Source organism: Peromyscus leucopus, chromosome 4 (genome assembly GCF_004664715.2).
Source record: "Peromyscus leucopus breed LL Stock chromosome 4, UCI_PerLeu_2.1, whole genome shotgun sequence".
Lineage (NCBI taxonomy): Eukaryota > Metazoa > Chordata > Mammalia > Rodentia > Cricetidae > Peromyscus > Peromyscus leucopus.
In genome coordinates this window covers 98,355,544-98,376,021 of record NC_051066.1, presented here as the reverse complement: position 1 = coordinate 98,376,021, position 20,478 = coordinate 98,355,544, and the positions used below count along the sequence as shown (strand labels likewise).

At 53.0% G+C, this 20,478-nt stretch overlaps 1 protein-coding gene across 1 annotated transcript; it reads left to right on the top strand.

Annotated features, from left to right (window-relative positions):
* Window positions 1-354: 354 nt before the first annotated feature.
* Window positions 355-18,485, top strand: Duox2 (dual oxidase 2). Its single transcript, XM_028878651.2, has 33 exons — window positions 355-487; window positions 765-854; window positions 1,136-1,300; window positions 1,829-2,016; window positions 2,159-2,360; window positions 2,524-2,690; window positions 3,017-3,077; window positions 3,191-3,287; window positions 3,703-3,793; window positions 4,206-4,308; window positions 4,851-5,014; window positions 5,558-5,733; window positions 5,944-6,062; window positions 6,395-6,532; window positions 6,765-6,878; window positions 7,036-7,238; window positions 7,509-7,694; window positions 8,510-8,735; window positions 8,821-8,914; window positions 10,445-10,632; window positions 11,138-11,207; window positions 11,549-11,632; window positions 12,281-12,459; window positions 12,640-12,870; window positions 12,943-13,042; window positions 13,672-13,721; window positions 13,994-14,121; window positions 14,374-14,527; window positions 15,703-15,923; window positions 16,102-16,260; window positions 16,558-16,713; window positions 16,801-16,929; window positions 17,187-18,485. The coding sequence occupies exons 1-33, from the start codon at window positions 418-420 to the stop codon at window positions 17,307-17,309; spliced, it is 4,626 nt and encodes a 1,541-aa protein (XP_028734484.1). The 5' UTR covers window positions 355-417; the 3' UTR covers window positions 17,310-18,485.
* Window positions 18,486-20,478: the final 1,993 nt, after the last annotated feature.

Genomic DNA, 20,478 nt, shown 5'->3' with positions numbered 1-20,478 from the left:
CTCCTAGCCCTCTCCTTTTCCCACAGACCTTCACTGCAGATTTGAGAATGAGGTCGGCTGTGGGCCCCTGGCTCTCAGTTCATTAGCCCCTCCCACTTTTCTGCCACCTCCGGTAGAAGCAGTGTGTGAGAAACTGGAATGAGAGTACCAGGTTTTAGAGCAAAGCCCCGGAGGTTGAGACAGTCCTACTAGAGACTAGGCATCCCAAAGGACTCCCTGCGGGGGGCGGGGGGTTCCTGTGGTTGAAATCAGCAGGGTTAGGATGGGGGACAGTCTCAATATCTCCCAGGTTGTCCCAGAAAGAGCATCGTGAAGATGTAGGACCTGAGTAACGCTTTTGCGCTCCTCTTCCAGTACCAGCTGTAGGGGTGTGTGTACGTCACACACCACCTCCCACCTCGAGGCTGCAGGGACAGCATGCTTCCAGCAAGCCCCAAGACAATAGTGCTCCTGAGCACTCTGCTAACTGGACTCCTGGGTCCAGCAGGTAAGTAGAAGGGACCTCTGGCTGAGAAGGATCAGCCAATGTCCCATGGGAGTGTGGAAAAGGAGGGGTGCAGTTGGCACCTGGAAGGGTTGGTCCGCCTCGGATCCGGTTTGTGAGATGCAAGAAGACTTCTCCGGAGGCCTCCCGCTTTGTGGAAGAATTGGAAATGGAGTTGGTTGGGAGGACCTAGCCAGCTGGGGAAGGACGCTACGCCCATGGTGTCATGGAGGGGTCTCTGAGAAGTTAGTGCTAAGTGGAGGACTCTCTGCTCCCACAGGTGGCCAGGATGCACCCTCACTGCCCTGGGAAGTGCAGCGCTATGATGGCTGGTTTAACAATCTCAAGTACCACCGGCGCGGTGCTGCCGGTAAATCCCGGGTTCTGCGCGGAGGGCAGGGTCGCAGTCGTGCGGGTCTGCAGTTGGAGTGTGGTAACTAGTGGGATTGCATTCACACCACATTCTTGTGCATTCCTGGGACCAGGGAGGAGAGAGAGAGAGAGAGAGAGAGAGAGAGAGAGAGAGAGAGAGAGAGAGAGAGAGAGAGAGAGAGAGAGAGAGAGAGAAAGAGAGAGAGAGAGAGAGATTGATTCTCAGCCTGGGTTTGGGACCGAGAGCCCTGATCCAGCTCAATTCTCTGCTTCCTCCAGGCTCGCGCCTGCAGCGCCTAGTACCTGCGAATTACGCTGACGGCGTTTATCAGGCTCTGGAGGAGCCCTTGCTGCCCAACCCTCGGCGGCTAAGCGATGCTGTCACTCAAGGCAGAGCCGGACTGGCTTCCGTCCACAACCGCACAGTGCTGGGGGTCTTCTTTGGTAAGTATAGGAGGAAACCAGGGTGGATCTGGAGCTCACCGAGTGCCAGGGAAAGGACCCTGGGAGTCCCAGCGCAACTCGCAGGAAAAGAATACTTTCTAAGAAGCGCTTCTTCTGTCATCTTTGAGTACTTGGGTGTGGTGCGGGGATCTTTCTCTTACACCTTACTCCAAACCAACGAGCGTCATTGGGTCCCCATTGGAAGTCCCCATTGGAACTCTTAGGAACTGGATGCCCTCTGGCCATTTGCTCTGCTCACGACTCTAACGACTGCCACGCAGAGGTGAAGGGAGCTTGTTAACCCTATCATTTTTGATTGTCGTAACAACGTTGGCTTGTTCAGGAGAGAATGCTCCGTTCTGTTTGCACATTAGAGGATCGAGGCTCGTAGGGAATAACCCAATAGCCGGCGTTGGCGCTTGTGCTCTGACCTCTGCCTTCTGTGCCCTGAGAATTACTAGAGGCCTTCCTGGTCCTAAGAAGAGCAGGACCAGATGATTGGCTGACCAAGTTGTCCTCTTAACCCAGGCTACCACGTGCTCTCGGACCTGGTGAGTGTGGAAACGCCAGGCTGCCCTGCAGAGTTCCTCAACATTTACATCCCGCGTGGGGACCCCGTCTTCGACCCTGACAAGCGCGGGAACGTGGTGCTGCCCTTTCAGAGGAGCCGCTGGGACCCCAAGACTGGACAGAGCCCCAGCAACCCCCGGGACCTGGTGAGGCCAGGCAGTCAGGCAGGCGGAAGAGAGTCTGCAGCTGGACCCGCTGGAGGCCTGGGGTCGGGCTGGGAGGCTGGGCAGGGTGAGGCTCTTTCCCACCTGCAGGCACCTGACCCCACGCACCCACATATTGCCACAGACCAACCAGGTGACCGGCTGGCTGGATGGCAGTGCCATCTATGGCTCCTCTCACTCTTGGAGCGACACGCTGAGGAGCTTCTCAGGAGGACAGCTGGCGTCAGGGCCTGACCCCGCATTCCCACGGGAGTCCCAGGACCAACTGCTCATGTGGATGGCACCGGACCCCGTCACGGGGCAGGGAGGGCCTCAGGGGATGTACGGTGAGACTGAAGGGTCCTGGCAGAAGGAGCAGGGTTGGAGGCATCAGGCTGATGGGTGGAGGGCTGGGCTGGAGGGGTCTGCCTGTGGGTCTGGGCTCCCCTGGCTCATGGTGTCCTTCATCTCCTTCCTCCGCCCCCCCCCACCATCTCCACATGGATGCAGCCTTTGGGGCCCAGCGCGGGAACAGGGAGCCCTTCCTGCAGGCGCTGGGACTGCTGTGGTTTCGCTACCACAACCTGTGTGCCAGGAAGTTGGCCCAGGAGCACCCACATTGGGGGGATGAGGAGCTGTTCCAGCATGCGCGCAAGAGGGTCATTGCCACCTACCAGGTGAGTGGTGCCGCCTGCCCCTTGCCCACCTGTGTGCAGGATCCAGGGAGGCTCTGCTCCCCAAGCAAGGCTTCCCCAGTCTTGGACAACGCCCCTCTTCCTGATGCCCCTTTCCAGGAGGCCCTTATTCCCATAGGGGTTAATGTCTAGAAAACTATGAAAAGCCCCTGCAAATGTTTATGTGGGCGATTTTGCTTGTGATTATAGTTTAGTTGCCTGCTCCTCTATCCCGCACAACTGGCCTTCGCTGGGTCTCATCTCTGCACCTAAGACTTCCTTCCCCATAGGCTCATTCCAACTTCTCCTTTCCTCTCACTAACCCTCAGAACATTGCTCTATACCAATGGTTGCCCAGCTTCCTGCAGAAAACACCCCCAGAGTACTCAGGTAAGGGAGAGGAGTTGTGAAGGGCGGGGAACACCTAAGTTGAAGACTCAAAGAGGAAAGAAAGGTAGATCTGTGATGCCAGGGTGTGAGGTTAGGCACCTGTCTTCATGCAGGGTACCGCCCTTTCATGGACCCCAGCATCTCCCCAGAGTTCGTGGTGGCCTCTGAACAGTTCTTCTCCACCATGGTGCCCCCTGGGGTCTACATGAGGTAAGGAAGACTGGTGGAGCCACACAGTGTTGGAAGTAGGTGGTCCGTGAGTGGGCTTGGGGCTTGGGGCTTGCAAACCCCCCATAGTTTCATCAGAAGAGAAGTGGAATGGGGCGGGGAGGACTGAAACAGGATCCTGGGGGGCGGGGAGGTTTGGGTTCCATAGGAAATCCCTCAGCTCTCCTAATAACCGCGTTTTGGTTTCTGAGTGTGGGTATGTCTGTGGCTGTGGTACCTTTTCACCTCCCACCACCCACAGGCCATAGAGATCACTCTATCTCCAAATGCTTTGGTTCAAGAAAGTTCGTGGGTCATCCTTCACTCCTGGCCAGTCCCCAGAATTGCTCACCTCATTCACCATCTCAGCTTCTGCCCTGAATTCCTCCATTGTATTTTTATTGGCACTCCGTTTCAGAAACTCCAGCTGTCATTTCCGGAAATTCCCGAAGGAAGGTTCTGCCAGTGCTCCAGCTCTCAGGGTCTGCAACAGCTACTGGATTCGAGAGGTCAGCATGGGGTCAGGGCTGGAGAGTGGAGCCCTGGTCACCATCATTTACCATAAAAGCTTGGAGAAGTACCAATGTGGGTTCTTGAGCAGTGGGGCTGCAGGTAGGGAGTTAAAGGTAGAGAACATTATCTGGGGAGACATGCCCAGGAGAGTCTGGACATGCCTAGGCACAGGGCAATGTGCCTGCTGCCTGGGAAACTGAGGCAGGACTACTGCTAGAACCCAGGTGTTCAAGGCCTGGGCAGTCTACCAAGATAGAGAGGGGGAAGGAAAAGGGAGTGGGAGAGAGAAAGGAGGGGCAAGGGGGAGGGGAGGGGAGAGGAGGGGAGCTAGAGACCAGAGAGGGCCTTCCGTCCTGGAGTGCTACTGTGGTCCAGGGTAAAAATCTTGAGGGTATTGTTTACTTTCAGAACCCCAATCTGAAGAGTGCCCAGGAGGTGGATCAGCTGCTGCTGGGAATGGCCTCCCAGATTTCAGAGCTGGAGGACAGGATAGTGGTTGAAGACCTGAGAGGTGAGCGCAGAGGGTGGGGTGTCCCAGCTGGGAGACTGAGGATCCTTCTGGGTTAGTCAGCAGGCAGACCTAAGGTCCCGATGATGCAGACACGCAGACATACACTCGCAGACTTCAGACAGATGTCAGAAGAAATTGAAATTTGTCCCCGTTCTCCCTTAATTTATAGTTTTGTGTTGCTTTTATTGTGTTAACTATGCCTGAATATGGAGGGGGCCCTGGGAGCAGCACCACATGTGAGCATCATCTCTGGGGTTAACTTAGGTCTTACGGGTTCCTATCCAGTCCTGTTATAAAGTCAGGAGGAACAGAGATGGGAATTTCTGGTTGGTATCAAAAATTCTCTTGAGTCTTAGGTGATCTTTTTAGAAAAATTGTCCCCGATCACACATGGTGTCATTGGCTCCACACCAAACAGGGGCACTGGTGTCATGTAGAGGAGTGCTGGGCACTGAGGCCGGGGAGAGGTCTAGACAGCTAGATAGAAGGATGCAAGGTAACAGAGGTTTGGGTCACTGACTCAAAGTCTGGTCTCTTTTCAGATTACTGGCCTGGCCCAGACAGATTCTCTCGCACAGACTATGTGGCTAGCAGTATTCAACGAGGCCGAGATATGGGGCTGCCCAGCTATAGCCAGGCTCTGCTGGCCTTGGGACTGGAGCCTCCAAAGAACTGGAGTGCTCTCAACCCCAAAGTAGAACCTCAGGTCAGTAACAACAACAACATAATAATAATAACAGCTAGGGGTGGGGAGATGGCTCAGTTGATAACATGCTTATTACATGTTATTAACATAATAACAAGCATGAGGACGTGAATTTAGATCTCCAGCACCTATATAAAAAGCTGGGATGTCCCTGTGATCCCAGCTCTGGGGAGGCAGAAATAAGTGGATCCCTAGACCTTACTGGCCGACCAATTCAGCCAAAGCAGTGATATCTAGATTCAGGGAGAGACACTGTCTCAAAGAATAATGTGGAGAGTGATTGAGGAAAACACTCAGTGTCAACCTCTGCCATCTACATGCACACAGACTCATGTGCAAGAACATGTGCCCCCGCACACATACATACACAAGATAATGGCAGCTAAAACTTCCTATGGCGCTGCTCTTCCAAACCCTCTACATGGTGAACTCACTTAATCTACATAAGAATACTATAAGGTAGTTACTCTCAGTGTTGCAGTTTTACTGATGACATTGTTGGTGAGTCTACATACACATCTGTTACCTCCCATGATGCTCCAGGTGCTGGAGGCCACAGCTGCTCTGTACAACCAGGACCTGTCCCAGCTGGAACTACTCCTGGGTGGACTCCTGGAGAGCCACGGGGACCCTGGACCTCTGTTCAGCAACATCATTTTTGACCAGTTTGTGAGGCTACGGGATGGGGACCGTTACTGGTTCGAGAACACTAGGAATGGGTAAGGCCTGGCTGAGCCTCAGACTTCACCTTGGCCTGGGGATCCAGACTCTCTGCCTGACCCTAGACAGCCCCCACAGGCTTGAATCCAGGGCCCTACCACACCCTTCTGTCCACTCCAGTCTCTTTCTTGACATGAGTCCTTGGGCCTGGGGTCCTTGGAGGACTAAAATCCGCTTCCTATCCCAGCAACGGTCTTTCTCCCATTTAGGCTGTTCTCCAAGGAGGAGATTGCAGAAATCAGAAACACCACCTTGCGGGATGTGCTTGTAGCTGTCTCCAATGTGGACCCCAGCGCCTTGCAGCCCAATGTTTTCTTTTGGCAGGAAGGTGAGTAGCCGGGGGAACAGACAGTAATGGTATGGGGGCAGAGTCACCTGGTGCTGTACAGGGAGCCACGTTCCTTCCGTGGGTGGCTGCGAGGTCCGTAAGCTGCTTCCTACACTACAGTCTGTGCTGGCATGAGGGCTAGACCTAGCCATCAGGCTGGGGTGGACGCTGAGAAATTAGATATGGGAGGGGTCTTCTGAGGGGAACAAGTTCCAGAGAGGTGGACCTTGGAGTGGGAAAAGGTATTTGGTCTTTCCTAAGACAGGGCAAGAGGCTTACCTAAGGAGTGGGAGAGTCTTGGGCCCTGAGCTCTTCCGTGGCTTGTCCCTCAGGTGCACCCTGCCCCCAGCCTCAGCAACTCTCGACGGAAGGCTTGCCCGAGTGTGTGCCGCTTACTGTGATCGATTACTTTGAGGGCAGTGGTGCGGGTTATGGCATCGTCATTGTGGTTCTCTGCTGCTTTCCCTTAGGTGAGCCCTCTGCCTTTCCCTGTCTCTCTCTCTTTCTGGCCTCCTCCTCTTCCCCGACTGGCCCAGTCCCCCATTACTTGTTGGATGGCAGGGCTATCTCCTTTGCATACCTTGACCCAGGCTCAGGGAGCCTTGGGCGTCTGAGGAGAAGGAGCCGAAGCCCCCCGACTCCCTGGAGTTATGAGCAGAGGGTTCTCCTCCCCTCTCACTGGTCTCTTCTGGTCCCCTTCAGTGAGTCTCGTTGTCGCTGGGGTGGTGGCTCATTTCCGGAACCAAGAGCGCAAGAAGCTACAAAAGAAAGGCAAAGCGAGTCTGAAGAAGGAGACAGACAGTGATGGAGTGTCAGGTGAGATGACTCAGGAATGGAAGGAGGGAAGGGGGTCTGGAGCCTGAGAGTAAGATCCAAGGCACAGAGTGGGGTGGAAGCCAGGCTCAGTAGAAACGCATCAGAGAATGACATGGGCTCAAAGACCTCTGCTGATTCACCATGGTCCTTTCCTCAGTGATGGAGTGGCCAGGCCCCAAGGAGAGCAGCTATCCTGTCACCATCCAGCTGTTCCCAGACAGGTGTCTGCAGGTCCTTGACAAACGTCTCACGGTGCTCCGCACCATCCAGCTGCGGCCCCCACAGCAGGTCAACCTCATCCTGTCCAACAACCGAGGACGCCGCACCCTGCTGCTCAAGATCCCCAAGGAGTATGACCTGGTACAGCTCCTCCTGCCTCCCTTTGTGGGCTGTTTTCCTATGTATCCCCTCTCATAAGGGAGTCATCTCAGCTCGGTGTCCACGGCTGATGCTGCAGGAGGCTCCTTTCAGGAACTCCCAGACTGACGTGACCCCTGAGGCCGCTCTCTGGCCACAGCCTGGACGGTCAGGGAAGAGACTTCTCTTCCTCCCTCAACCTGAGGTCCTTTGAAGGGGGGCTGGGCCAGAAGAGCCAGCTCCAGATGTGATGAGGCCCTTTCTTCAACACAGGTGCTGCTGTTTAACTCTGAAGAGGAGCGGGGTGCCTTTGTGCAGCAGCTGCAAAACGTCTGTATCTGCTGGGCTCCGGATCTCCGCATAGCTGAGATGGACGAGAAGGAGCTGTTTAGGAAGGCTGTGACCAAGCAGCAGCGGGCAGGCATCTTGGAGATCTTCTTCAGACACCTTTTTGCTCAGGTGCCATGACTTAGCCCTGGCACAGGGAATGGAACCAACCTGAGCTGGATGGGAACTAAGATTTCACCCTGCAGGCTAGAGACAGACGGTCTGGGTTAGATCTTTAAACAAGTCACACGTTCTTGTCTCTCTATCCCCACTTCCTCGTCTAATCAGCAGTGGAGCCAGTGAGACCTGATGAATTCTCAGACGGTCCCCCTGGACCAGTAGCGTCAGTTCGCTTGGAAACTTGTTATAAATGCTGGTTCTCGGGCTCCTCCCCAAACAGACTGAATGAGGAGCTCTGGGGATGAGCCCCAGGGAGCTTCATTTTAACAAGTCTCTCCAGATGATGCTGAGGTAGACTCAAGTTTGAGAAATACCAGTCTGTAAGCAGGGCTTAGAGCCTCAGTGCATTGGTGAATGGTGGTAATGGGTTAGTTTGAACCTCTCTGCACATTGACAGGGATCAGGTTCTAGGCACACGGCAGTGCTATCTGAGTCGGCATGAGCCCGCAGGCCTGGCCCTTCACTGTTTGCATGTCATAGCCACTATCTTCTGCCTCTAGCTCATCCCCAGCTCTGTTCCCTGCCTCTTACCCTTCCTCCCCTACCAATGCTACCCTTGCTGAATGGTGCTCGGGTCTGGAGAGAAGACGAAAGCCTGTAGAGCGTCAGTTGACCCTACTATAGGGGAGCAGAGCCCCCAATCGGCATGTCTAAGCCTCAGGGGCCGGGTTTTCTGAAGTGCATGTTGAGGAGCTATGAAGTCATTGAACCGCCTCCATCCCAGGCCTCACCTCCTTCTCTCCCTCTCTGGGGCTGCCCGAGTACAGGTGCTGGACATCAACCAGGCAGATGCAGGGACTCTGCCCCTGGACTCATCCCAGCAAGTCCGTGAGGCCCTGACCTGTGAGCTGAGCAGGGCCGAGTTTGCGGAGTCCCTGGGCCTCAAGCCCCAGGACATGTTTGTGGAGTCCATGTTTTCTCTGGCCGACAAGGATGGCAATGGCTACCTATCCTTCCGGGAGTTCCTGGACATCCTTGTGGTCTTCATGAAAGGTAGGGGTAGGGACTAGCAGAGCATCTGAGGACTCACGGGTTTGTTAGCAAGGAGATGATGGCCTGTATCCCCTTTCTCTCCTAGGTTCCCCAGAGGATAAGTCCCACCTGATGTTTACCATGTATGACCTGGATGCAAATGGCTTCCTCTCCAAGGATGAATTCTTCACCATGATGCGGTACAGGCTGGGCCTTTCCAATCCTCTAACATCTTGATGTTTTAAACAGTAAAGCAATTCAGATCAGAGGAGGGCAGGCAGGGTGCTGAGTGGTACACACTGCATCCTGGATTTTCAAGACCTCCACCTTCAAAAGGTTACCTAGGCAGGTCCCTACCTCTAACAGGATCCGTATCTACTGTCTAAAATCACCAGAAACATCGTCCTAGTTTAAAAATGCCAATAAAGAGCAACTGTGAGCTTCTTCAATTTCTCATTCCCGAGGACAGAACCTTAGAAACAAGCCCCCCTTGAGTACCACAAGTCATATATCCTCCTCCTCCTCCTCTTCTTTTCTGAGACATGGTTTCTCAGTATAGCCCTGACTGTCCTGGAACTCGCTCTGTAGATCAGGTTGGTCTCAAACTCAGAGATTCGCCTGCCTCTGCCTCCTGAGTGAGGAGATGAAAGGTGTGGGCCACTAACATCTGGCTTTTCATCTCTTCTTGAATCTGCTTTCTCCAGGTTGAGATTAACATGTAGGCATTTGGTACATAGTTCACTGAAAAAGTGAAATTAGTGTGAGTGAAGAGACAGAGCACAGCAGCCCAGATTCTTTTAAAGTGCCTGTCTCTTTATGCCTTCCCACGGCTTTTAACATTACCTTTTCCTGACAATCCCAACCCCACACAGACGAATACCACCATCACCACCACCACCACTACCACAACTACTTCAGAGGTTTTATCGATCTATTTATTTTTATCTTATGTGTATTGGTATTTTGCCTGCATGTATGACTGTGTGAGGGTGTCAGATCCCTGGAACTAGAATTTATAGACAGCTGCCATGTGCGTGCTGGAAACTGGACCTGGGTCCCCTGGAAGATCTAATGTTCTTAACTGCTGAGCCATCTCTCCAGCCCCCAACGTAGACTTCCAAAAGAGCAAAAATAACTACAGCCTGTACTTCACCAGTATGTCACAGCCGGTCCAGTCCTGGTTAGGTTTTAGAAAAATCCAGAAGGAGGTCAGCAATGGCAGCTTCCGTTTTCTCATCCTGTAATCCTACAGTCCTATAAGAAAACAGAGTGAGGGGGTACTCCACATGCTCTAGGGATATTGGCGTAAAAAGGAGCCGCCATTACAGCTGTGCCCCTCCCACACTCCAGTGTCCTCTCTGGATGGGAAGGTGGGATCCCTGGGGTGGATGGGTGTGGGCGCCCACAGAAGAGAGTGGGCAGCGAGTCTATCGCGGGAGAGGAGCATCAGATGTCCTGGACCAGTCTCTGCAGCAAGTGTTATTCTTTACCATTTGTTTTCATTCCTTTGGGCGGGGTGGGGGTGAGTGGGGGATGCTTTTCCTAAGCGGTCAAGGTCCTTTGAGTCTGTGTCCATCACCTCACCCAACTTAGTGTCACCTTCAGGCTGAATGAGCACCTCCCAGTGCCATTTCCCAGGTTGCTGGTAACCACAGGAAGTAACCCCATCTCAGACCTGCCCGAGCCTGACCTTGCTGGATAATAGCTACTCTGTTTCTGTTCTCCTCCAGGTCCTTCATCGAGATCTCCAACAACTGCCTGTCCAAGGACCAGCTGGCTGAGGTGGTGGAGTCCATGTTCCGAGAGTCCGGCTTCCAGGACAAGGAGGAGCTGACCTGGGAGGACTTCCACTTCATGCTGCGGGACCACGACAGTGATCTCCGCTTCACAAAGCTCTGTGTCAAAGGTGGAGCTGGAGGTGTGTGGCTGTGGAAGGAACATTCAGAACCAGGAAGACAATGAGTGTTCAAAACAGAGTTCCTGGTGGATACCACCTAGGCCTTGTTTTCTTTCCTCTGAGTCCTTGGTGCTTAGCACCGAGCTGAGCATGGATACTCAGAGACAAGTTGTATATTCCACAAAGTTGCTCATGAGGCCAAAGGGGGAGCCGTGGGCACTGGCCTGGGGTGTGTCTGGCCAGAGGAGGGGGCCTTGTTTTCTTTTCACAAAGGGCATGCAGAGTTCTGTCTGTCCAGAGGGTGGCCCCTTTCTCTTGCACCAAGTTACCACACTGACTGCCCTACGTACAGTGAGTACCCAATGTGCAGAGGAGGGAAATGGGGCTGAAGCCAGAGATCTGGACAGGATTAAGTCACCACCCAGGGCTGAGGCAGCCTTTCAGGGCCCAGGAGCAGAGGACAATCTCCCACCCCACTCTCTGCCCTTCTGGAGAAGCCAACTGAGGCTCCTGTTCTCCTTTCCAGGCGTTGGGGACATCTTCAAACAAAGCAGTGGCTGTAGAGTCTCGTTCATCACCCGGACTCCTGGGAACCGGTGCGTAGAGCCTGGGTGGTCTCCTTGGTTAGATCCATGTAAACAAAGGGAGCAGAGCTGGCCGGTCACACTAGTCAGATATTTGCCCTCTTACGACAAGGTCCGTGTCAGCCCAAACTCCAGCTGCTCCCTACAGCCTTGTGTTGCTCAAGAGCTTGGCTCTCTCCAGGCCACTCTGGGCCTGAGTCATCCTAAGGACAGATGAGCAAATTGTTGCTGTTTATCCCGATGTGTCCCTACCTGGTCTCAGGGTCCTTCCCTGGACTCCATCCCAACTTTGACATGGCAGTTCTTATCCTGGCTGTAACGGCCAGAAGAAAACAGGTTCCATGTTCTTTTAGCTCCTGCCCCCGGGAACAGGTGCTCCCTGACTTAGAAACCCCAGAGCTGGGAAACACTGGCCTAAAGAAGAGGATGGGCAAAAAGTGAGTATTCCCTAGATCCCCGAGTTCAAGGATGCTTGGGAGGACATCTTGGGGTCTCTGAGCCCTGACACACCGCCTCCAATCCCCTTCCGTTTGGCACACATGATACAGCATCAGATGTGAGTCTCCAGGAAACCCTGAATTGCTCTAGTGTCTGGGTCAGGAAACCCGCTGCATCTTCTGCAGAGTGGACAGTCAGGGACTGTAGCACGAGAGGCAGGACACTGGTGAGGAAGCGGCCCCTTGACCTTCCCTCGGGGTCACGCGATGGAGGGTTGGAGTGTCAAATGACTTCATCTTCCCTCAGCCTCTAAACTCATCTTCGGGCAAGATGCTCAAAGCACCTCCCCCACGGCAGCAAGAGGTCTCCTGGCTTCTGCTGTACGGAAGCTGGCCAGTGCAGAGAGCAAGGGACAGAGGCGTAGAAGAGAGAGAGACAGGGAGGAGGAGGAGGAGGAGAGTGTGGGGAAGAGAGTGTTTGGAACAAGTAACAATGTGGGATAAAGGGTTGGGGGTGTAGGGTCTGCTTGTCTTCCTGCCACGGTTATGACCCATCCTTCATGGTCACCAGATCTTCATTCGCGGGTGGCACTGAGGGGAAGCCAAGGAGCCCCTTCCTTACCAGTGCTCTGTCTATCACTGCTGCAGGGCAGTGGGGCCCTCTCCCCGGCTGTACACGGAGGCCCTGCAGGAGAAGATGCAGCGAGGCTTCCTGGCCCAGAAGCTACAGCAGTTCAAGCGCTTCATAGAGAACTACCGGCGCCACATCATGTGCGCCACAATCTTCTCAGCCATCTGCGTGGGTCTGTTTGCAGACCGTGCCTACTGTAAGAGTGCCAGGTTGTGGGCAGTGGGCAGGGAACATGCCATACCTCAGGAGGGAGTGAAGAGGCCTCTGGCTGCCCTTACCAGTCCTCAGTGTCTGGATGGCAGGGCCCGGGCATTCTGACTCAGGCTCGGGATCCTGTCTTGTGTGCTATGCTCATCTGCCTCAACTCTGACCCCAGACTATGGCTTTGCCTCACCACCCACGGACATTGAAGAGACCACCTATGTGGGCATTATCCTGTCCCGGGGCACGGCGGCCAGCATCTCCTTCATGTTTTCCTACATCCTGCTCACCATGTGCCGCAACCTCATCACCTTCCTGCGGGAGACCTTCCTCAACCGCTACATTCCCTTCGATGCCGCTGTGGACTTCCACCGCTGGATTGCTATGGCTGCAGTTGTCCTGGCTGGTATGTGGCTCCTGGGATGGAAGTAGACTTGGTCCCAGTTAATATCGCTGATGCAATGTCTCTCTCTTTCAGTTCTGCACAGTGTTGGCCATGTGGTCAATGTGTACATCTTCTCAATCAGTCCCCTCAGCCTGATGACCTGCGTCTTCCCTAACGTCTTCGTGAATGATGGGTCAGTTCGTGGGACGGCACCCCTAGGGTCCTCTGGGTGGGCCTAAGGGTGTAATAGAAAAGAACACAGTAGCTGCTCAGTGCACAAAGGCTCAAAGCTATCCCTCATGGGGAAGCTGAAAGGTGACCACTTTCTCTCCAGGAAGGAAGTTAGCTGTGGTTGGCCAGGAAAGGACCTTAGGAAGTGACATCACAGTCTCTTTCTCATATATATCTGACACACAGTTTACTATCTCAGTTTGATTTCCACTTGTTGGGCAAATATTTAAACACCATGTGTTGGGTGTTTCATTCAAGTGCCAGAGAGGAGGGCTGTCCAGATATGTGCAATTGCCCAACACTTCTGCTATGAACTTGGTGTTGGCATCACTTATCTCACAGAACAATAAACCAAGTACTCCAGGAGGCAAGGGTTGACTGCAGGAAGAGACTGTAAGATAGAATAACAAGAAAAGTAGTGGTGGGTGCGGAGAGGATAGGACCATGACAATGGACACGATGTTCCTTGGAAGGCTCTCTTAGCCATCTTGGTGGAGTCCTCTTAACCTCAGCCATCAGGGCCAGCATCAGGCCGTGTTGTGGGCAGTCCCTTCTGCCCAGCTGGAGGCTCACTGTGCCTTCACCCCCCAGGTCCAAGCTTCCACGGAAGTACTACTGGTGGTTCTTTGAGACAGTTCCAGGTAGGAAGTGGGGCCGCATGTGGGATCTGAGCATCCCATCTGAGCACCTCCTCCCGGGTCTCCTCTCCTGAATATACACTGGTCTGTGTAGCCAAAGGCTCCTTCCTGACAGACCAGCCCCAGCTCCAGCCCCTACAGACACTCTGTTCTGGAGCCCTGAAGGAATGAGAGTAGACGTTTGGGTAGAAGGGGTGTGGTGCCGGGTCCCGCTCTATTTTCAGCTCAGGCTGAGGTTCTGAGGATACCCACTGACCCTGCCCTCCTATTCCCAGGCATGTCAGGAGTCCTGCTGCTCCTGGTCCTGGCCATCATGTACGTCTTCGCCTCCCACCACTTCCGCCGCCACAGTTTCCGGGGTTTCTGGCTGACCCACCACCTCTATGTTGTGCTCTATGCCCTGGTGAGGCCCTCCGAAGGGCAGGGCTGGAACTTGGGGGCAGGGGGACACGTGGGATGGAAAGGGAGGGTAAAGTAGGGAGTAAAGTGAATTAGACACAAGGACTGCCATCCTGAGATCTGAGACCCCACACCGGGGTCTGTGCCAGCCCATCTACCAAGACCAGACCCCAGTGCCTGGGTGCGCCGTGCCTGGCAAGGAGGAGGAAGGTGGGGCCTGGCTGGGCGGTGCCATACTAACTGTCTCTGTTTCCAGCTTATCATCCACGGCAGCTATGCCCTCATCCAACTGCCCAGTTTCCACATCTACTTCCTGGTCCCGGCAATTATCTACGGAGGGGACAAGCTGGTGAGCCTGAGCCGGAAGAAGGTGGAGATCAGCGTGGTGAAGGCTGAGCTGCTGCCTTCAGGTAAGGACGGGTCTGATGCACACACGCTCGGAGGAGAATCAGTCGGCGCCTCAGGCATGGTGGGAGCTTTTCAGCTTTCTTGACCCCTACTTCTGACATCCTCTTGAGGACCCCGAGCCCTGAAGATTTTTCTGATTGAAATGGTATCCCAAGAAGGGCTATGCTTAGTTCCTCATGAACCCTGCAGACAAGGGGCCTGGGGAGATAGCTCAGCTCTTTCAAAGGACCTCGGTTCAGCTCCCAGCACCCATGTCAGGCGGCTCATAACCAGCTCCAAGGAATACAGTGCCCTCTTCTATCTTTCATGGGAACCTGCACTCACAAGACCTACACACAGACAAACATCTATACACCTAATTAGAAACACAACCAGTCTTTAAAAAAGAGAAGGACTTGCAGACCGTGAGAAGCAATGATGGGAAGGTGCAGGTAAAAATGATACAGACAAGTTCCAGGATGAGGAAGACTTCCAGTTTGTAGCCTGGTTCAGGAGAGCCCAGGGCAGGCAGTCGTCGCATCAGAGAGAGGCAAACAGCCCTGGCAGCCAGATTGCCATTGTGTCTGGATTGGCTGTTATGGAGATGAGAACCACTATGGAGGAAGGTGAGAGGTGTCAGGTACCATAAGGTCGTCTAAACTCCAAGATTCGCATTTGCAAAGAACTCAATCTCATTTCAGTCTTATTTCAGTTAAGATTACTTAAGGGTTAAGTTAAAGTAGCCTTTCATACTCTCCACAACTTTTAAACCTTCCTTTTCAACAAACAGAAGTAAGCCCGAGGCTCAGCTGTGGTGGCAATAGACACTAGCCTTTGAGGGTGTGCAGATACTTCCCACCATGGAAGTCACCCTCAGGTGGGAAGGTTTGATAAGCCTGTGGGATCTGAAGGCCCCTCCACCCTGAAGGCTGTTTTCCGGCAACGCTATGAGCCTTCACCCTCTGTGGGATGAGGAAGGAGAGAGGAAAGACACCGGATTGGGTCAGAGAAGCCCAACTCTTAAGCTACCCAGGAAACAGAGGAGACCCAACTACTGTGGGCACCTCACCGGGAATCCATCTGCCTAGGCCACGTGGCTGCGAGGCCCTCTGGGCCTCCACAGTGTACAAAGAACAGGTACCAGCCAGTCTTCAGGGACAGTTTCTAATCCGGGCTCTTCTCTACCTATGACCCCTAGGAGTGACCCACCTGCAGTTCCAGCGACCCCAGGCGTTTGAGTACAAATCAGGGCAGTGGGTGCGGATCGCCTGCCTGGGTCTGGGGACCAATGAGTACCACCCCTTCACGCTGACCTCTGCGCCCCATGAAGACACACTCAGCCTGCACATCCGGGCTGTGGGGCCCTGGACTACTCGCCTCAGGGAGATCTACTCACCCCCAGTGGCCAAATACCCAAAGGTGCCCATCCCTGGGAATGCCCCTTCCCGCTCTGCTCTGACACTAGGTGTCCAATCATGATGAAGTTAGTCTGAGAGGGGGATGAGTTTCTCTGTCCCCTACCTCTTGTAGTCTTCCCCATGTCTGACCTCAGAGTTGGGCAGGGCCCGGCTCATCTCACCTTTCCTTCTCTCGGCAGCTGTACCTCGATGGACCCTTTGGAGAGGGCCACCAGGAGTGGCATAAGTTTGAGGTGTCAGTGCTGGTAGGAGGGGGCATTGGGGTCACCCCCTTTGCCTCCATCCTCAAAGACCTGGTCTTCAAATCATCCTTGGGCAGCCACATGCTCTGTAAGAAGGTGAATCTCCTTCCTCTACTCTGCATGGGGAATGTGTGGCCTGATGGTGTCCTGACATTGTAGCAGAGCACTCCTGGCTTTCGACCACAGGGTCTGTGGGGACCATTACACCCAGTGGCCCAGATGCCAAATACTGAGGGTGGATAGGGGAGTGACCAGAAAGATCTCTGCTGGCCTCTGTCCTTTGGAAGCCAAGATCAGAACATTACTCTAGATGGGATATCTGAGACTTCCCAGCATCTCAGAATGTAGGGAGCCAGGCCTGAGCTGGCCCTGAGCCCCAGTGTGTGTCCTCAGATCTACTTCATTTGGGTGACAAGGACTCAGCGGCAGTTTGAGTGGCTGGCTGACATCATCCGGGAGGTGGAGGAGAATGACCACCAGGACCTGGTATCCGTGCACATCTACATCACCCAGCTGGCTGAGAAGTTTGACCTCAGGACCACCATGCTGGTAGGTAGGGCAGGGGGGACACTGTCAGGGCCCAGGGTCAGCCCTAGTCATGCCCGGCTATGATCCTCTTCCCCACTTCCTTCCCAGTACATCTGTGAGCGGCACTTCCAGAAGGTGCTGAACCGGAGTTTGTTCACCGGCCTGCGCTCTGTCACCCACTTTGGCCGGCCTCCCTTTGAGCCTTTCTTCAACTCTCTGCAGGAAGTCCACCCCCAGGTGAGTCCATCCCCCCCTCCCACCCTCGCCAGGATCCTATTTAATTTTCTCATCTTGGCCCTCAAGACCCCCGCAGCTCAATCCTGAGCAGAGAATTCCCACCCTGAGGGCAGATTTATCATAACCACCCCCAGCTCTAGCCGCTTTCCCAGAGTCCAGGGTAGAAGTCTGCTTTCTGTGGTCAGGCTGGAAAAGCTGACTTCCCGGGGCAGTGGGCAGTTCGAGGCTCCAGGACACACACATCTCTCCATGGACAGGTTCGCAAGATTGGAGTCTTCAGCTGTGGTCCTCCAGGGATGACCAAGAATGTGGAGAAGTCTTGCCAGCTTATCAACAGGCAGGACCGGGCCCACTTTGTGCATCATTATGAGAACTTCTGAGCCCGATCTCCTTGACTCTGCCCAGGCTGTTAGCCTCCCTCTGTGGACTTCAGCACTACAGGCATTTGAGACCACAGACGTGGAACTGGACACTGTCCCCACCCTGCCTCATTGTCCCATCTACCCCATGTTCTGGGCAGATAGACAAGGCCTCTCTAATACGCAGATCATGCCATTATAGGTTATGGGATGTAAAGGGAGGAGAAGACAGTTCCTGTTCCTGACAATGGTGGAGGGAAGGGTATACTGTGGGTCACCTCTGATAGGTTTCTGTTCCTCTGTTTTGCCTTCACAGAATTGGCATATTGGTGTGGGCTTTTCTTGGGGAATCATTTGATACAAGACTGAGAATCTTCTCGGGGTTCCTCTCAGAGACCATAAACTGAAAGCCTCACAGCCCACCTGCCTCAACTCAGACTCTAGGCCTTTCCCCGACCAGCTTCAGCCCCACACCTTCCTGCTCTGAGAGGGCCACAAGCCATAATGTCACCAGGAAACACACACCCTCCTAGCCCTGAGTTCCTAATGGCAGCCAGTAGTGTCTGGTGTCCTGACCCTTCAGTGTGCCCTTCTGGGAGTCTGGGGGGCAGTCTCTGGGCTCCAGGATTAAGAGAGCAACGGTTTCTCCACAACACACCCCAAAACCCTCAGCTCCTGTTTCCAAGAGAAAACCTAACAGCTTTCCCAGTTTGCTCAGTTTGGGTACTGGAAGTCTCTTATCCTAGGGAAATCAGGTCACCCTACCACAGGACACAGATGCCACCTCTTCCTTCTTCATGTGCCTTTTTATTAAAAAAGTTGAGTTGTAACGTATGTACAGTTGAGGGATAGTTGTATGAAGTGTATGCATCTTAAAGTAGCGAACACCTAGGTCAAGTTAGAGAACATTTCAACATTCCTGTCACCCAGAAATGTCCCCGTGAGTCTCCCTCATCTAGAAGCAACCACAAATATGACTTCTGTCCTTGCAGCTTGGGTCACACGGAATTCACCCTTAATCCTGGCCTCTTCCTCACACCATGGTGCTTTTGTGATTCATTCCTGCCCTCTGTCTTCGGTGGTTTGATCTTTTTTATTGCTGTGTGGCATTCTGTTGTAGAGACACATCACTGTTTGTTTACCCGGTCTGCTGGGAGGCGGTTGGATGATTGTGAATAAAGTTGCTCTGACCATTCATTCGTACCCCTGTCTTTTGGCGGATATAATGTACCCATTTTTCTGGGTATGGAATTTATCTGGGAGTGGAATTGCTGGCCCATGGTATTCTCTAGCTGGTAGAATTTGTAGTAAGGAGAGTTTCAGGCCAACTCCATATCCCTGAACCAGGGTCCTTCCTTAGTGGGTTTATTCAGAAACCAAGTATCTCTATCATGAAGTCATCTCTGATAAAGCAGGACATACCAGGCCAGAGTCCAAGAGACCTGGGACTCGGCGCCAATTTTATCTGTAAAGACTCTAAAGGACACCCTTCGATTTCTTTGAGCCTGTGTTGGTGCAGCTCCTTGTGAAGCTGTTAGCACATGAGACAGCCAAGTGTCCCAAACTACACAGACGAGACAAAAACACACAAGAATACATCTTTCAATTATAGTGTGTTCAGTTTTAGTCTGTTCAATTTTTTTTTTAAGCTTCACTAAGTGTGGTTTTTTAAAATAAATAAATAAACAGTGAACATATTTAAGGACAGCTTTATGCCTGCCCTGGCCCCTAGCTCTCCTAGTTCTCACCAAGTCACACAGTCCCCAGTACTGAACTCCAGGCTCTTAGATTTAATAAAGCCTTAGCTTTATTCTCATATCTGACCCATCAGCACCTTCTTGCTCTTTCTTTAAAAAATATTTTTTTTAATTTTTTTATCTTTAGTTTTTTCAAGACAGGGTTTCTCTGTGTAGCCCTGGCTGTCCTGGAACTCACTCTGTAGACCAGGCTGGCCTCACACTCACAGAGATCCGCCTGCCTCTGCCTCCCTAATACTGGGATTAAAGGCGTGCGCCACCACTGCCCCCCCAAATATTTTCCTGTTTTACCCTAACCCACTCATCCTTGCTAGACCACAAAATGGCATTTAACACGGCCATCAGGGTTATCCCTAACATTCTGTCCCCTACTTCTCTCCCCTCCCCTCCATGCTGGGGGAAGTGACATTCTCATGAAGAACCTGTGATCTTAAAGACGAGTTTCCAAAGCCGGGCGGTGGTGGCGCACGCCTTTAATCCCAGCACTCGGGAGGCAGAGGCAGGCAGATCTCTGTGAGTTCGAGGCCAGCCTGGGCTACCAAGTGAGTTCCAGGAAAAGGCGCAAAGCTACACAGAGAAACCCTGTCTCGAAAAACCAAAAAAAAAAAAAAAAGACGAGTTTCCAGCCACTTGTCGCTCTGACTCCAAGGCAATGCTAAGCACCTGTCCAGCTGGACAGAAGGACACGCTGTCGTGATCTTGAGCAGCCCTGAGTAACACCTAGTCTTCCTGGCTCCACATCCCAGCCAGGCTTTAGATGTTGGCTGTAGGCAGACATTTATGTGACTTGACCATTCTCCCTAGTCTTGGACAGAGTTCCAGAAAGCCACTGAATGACTGGGATAAAAATCAAGGACTTAACAAGACAGTTAAAATGTCTGGATTCATCCTGTCTGGGGCCTTTTAACCCTCTTCTTGTGCAATGGCTAAGAAGCGGGACCAGGTCTGTCAATGCCTCTCAGGTTGAGAAAATGAAGTTACTAATATCATAAGTGTGTGCGCAGAAGAAGTCACACTCTGTAAACAAGGGGCGGTAAAAATGTCCCAGACAAAGAAGCCTGTGGAAGGATCAACAGTAGAAAAGAAAGCAATCTTGTTCTGCTCTGGATTGCCAATGCTGGTCTCAATCCCTGGAACCAAGCCCTGCCTCATAAAAACAGGAAAGAGAATGAGCCTGAAAGAGAGATAGAGAGATCAAGCAGAAAAGTCAGGTGGGATGGAGGTTGATGGGACTAAGGACAGAGAAGATGAGGATGAGTTGGGAGGGAAAGGCTTTGGGGCCAGATGGGAAGGTGGAGGATGAAGACAGAAGTTCTGGGACTGAACTCTAAATCGAAGGAAGATAGGCTTAACTATTACCTCTTTCTCCAACCTTTAAATCCAACTGAAAAGGGAGGAAGTTGCTAAGATGTCCTCCCCAGCTCTTGGTAGAG